The 2,383-nt window shown below is 41.7% G+C and overlaps 1 protein-coding gene across 1 annotated transcript; it reads right to left on the reverse strand.

Moving 5' to 3' along the window:
- Positions 1–1,108: 1,108 nt before the first annotated feature.
- Positions 1,109–1,855, reverse strand: LOC102268395 (COP9 signalosome complex subunit 8). The gene has a single exon (XM_005908629.3). The coding sequence runs from the start codon at positions 1,802–1,804 to the stop codon at positions 1,175–1,177; it is 630 nt and encodes a 209-aa protein (XP_005908691.1). The 5' UTR covers positions 1,805–1,855; the 3' UTR covers positions 1,109–1,174.
- Positions 1,856–2,383: the final 528 nt, after the last annotated feature.

Here is a 2,383-nt window from a genome sequence, read left to right on the forward strand (position 1 = left end):
GCAGAAGCTACCACAATGTCGTAAAGCCATTATGCTCAAATAAAAATTAATACAAATAAATAAAATAAACTCTCTGTCAGGTAACTCTAAGAGCCAAATACTCTGGGAAATTTTTTAAATGTTTCTTTTTTTTTTTTTAATTAAGAAATTTGTACTTTAATAGAGACAATGACAGACTAGAACACATCCGCAGGAAGACAGGATAGTGAAACCTCTAGAAACTACTTTCAATAAAACAGTTGAAGAATTCAATTAAATATGTATTGAACAAAGGCAGAATAAATGAACTAGGGGGTGGATTTAACCTGAAAATACAATACACAACTTCAAATGTTCAGAGGGCTGTCACACAAAAAAAGGAAAGACGTGTTCAGTATTTCTCCCATGGGCAGAATCTGACCCAAGGCATAAACATAAGCAACCTATAGGCTGCAGACCAGTTGTACAAAGTGTATCACGTAATAGTTTCTTTCCCCAAAAATGCATTCCACACTGACATCTCCCTTCTTCTGAAAGGAAGTATTACAGCTTCATACTTCTCACAAATGTCTTAAATGTTGCACTTTCATGGCAAGCCCTCCACAGCCAGCAATGGATGTACTCACGCTCTCAGAAAAAAATCTAAAGCAAACTGGTTTACCAGGGAAATGGTCTTGTTCCTCAGCTCGGTCTCAGCATTTTGTATTTGTGATTCTCAGGTGGGCAGAGGAAAAGAGCATGGTCTCCAAAGAGGGTGTGAATTACTATCCCCAGCAATGCAGACACTGCCTCTGGGGTGTCCTCCTCACACTGCAATGCACCACGGCGACTACCAACCTATGGTGCAGGTGGGAGGACGCGCTGTGTGCTGCAGCAGGAACAACACTTGACGACCACTGTTCTACAAGAAGCAGGAGGGCTGTATTTACGAGTCACTAGGAAACATAAACTGCATAATACTGTTGGACTCCAAATTGTCAAACATTACAAAACAAGAAATGTTTCAACAACCATTCAGCATGTTTTAAGGACAAAATATATATAATATACTTGATATTATATATGTATTTTATCACATACTCAGTAAAGTATGCCAAGGTGATTCATCCATCCAATAAAATTGAAAATAAAAATTTTACATTTCTCTACTTGTCAGTATTCAGGCTTCTGAAGGTGGATCTTGAACTCAGAATGGTCAGTTTTTGAGGAAAGCCACATAATCGGTGAGTCTGGCTAACTGCTGCTCTTTGGGGATGGGTGGAACAGGGGCGGGCTCTGATAAGGAAATAAACCTGTTAAAGGAAACATCCAGGGCCCCTGCAACTGGCTTCTTGGGCATGACTATCCTTATGGTGGAGTCGGCTTGCCAGCCTTGTTCAAGGATACCTTTCACAGCCTCCTCTACAGGGAGTCCAACAAAGGCTGCGAAATCGTCGGCAATGATGGAGGTATAGGCTTGGGAGACCAGGGCGAAGGCTCGTCTCCGGGTTGCATCTCTGAGAGCTTCCATGATTGGTTGGACGGCCTCAGACCACTGATGGGCGTTGATGGTGCTGTAGACCCCGGGGAAGTCCCTCTGCCAGATCCGCTGGCCAACTGACCAGATCCCCCCAAGTTCCGAGTTTGCAGATTTTATAGCAGGTGGTATTCTTTTCCAAAGATATCTTGCATTGTTCATGTCATTATGGAGTAGATACAAAGCTAGAAGCTGACCATACACTGGGGGTGTAGCAATTCCTCCTGGAGCCTCGAGCTCCTGGTTCTCGCACTGATCCAGCAACTTTTTGAAACTAAAGGAACTTTCCGCCATCACCGCCACTGGCATTTTCCAAGCCGGTCCCCCGCCGCGCCTCCTCAGCAGAACCAGGCCCCACTCTGTCCCCCTAAATGTTTCTTTTTCCTCTTGTTTTCCATGAGATCTCTTTTATTTTTATTTTTTTGAGATCTCTTTTATATAAGTGTTTTTAAAATCACAAACATTGTAGATAAAAAATTGAACAAATCCTTCAGAAAGGATTTTGTTTTGCTTACTCTATTTAGGGGTAGATTAAGGATAGAGCAACTTATTTAACTCATTCTTAGGGCAAAGCTTGGCTTAAAACAGGAATCATGGCATGTCAGGACCAAGGCTGTTCATAGAGAAAGGGAACACCAAGATTATGGTAACTTTACTGGTATGTTACAGCTTTCATCTCAGCTCCATCACTAGGTCATTATTATTATTATTTTTTTAATTTTGAACTTTTTACTTTGTATTGGGTTTAGCCGATTAAAAATGTTGTTACAGTTTCAGGTGAACAGGCAGGGACTCAGCCATACATACACATGTATCGATTTCCCCCCAAACTCCCCTCCCCTCCTAAAAATTATTTTGCTTAACTGAGTTTCCTGCTCTTCAACCCTC

The sequence above is a fragment of the Bos mutus genome, unplaced genomic scaffold, assembly GCF_027580195.1.
Source record: "Bos mutus isolate GX-2022 unplaced genomic scaffold, NWIPB_WYAK_1.1 CTG1582, whole genome shotgun sequence".
NCBI lineage: Eukaryota > Metazoa > Chordata > Mammalia > Artiodactyla > Bovidae > Bos > Bos mutus.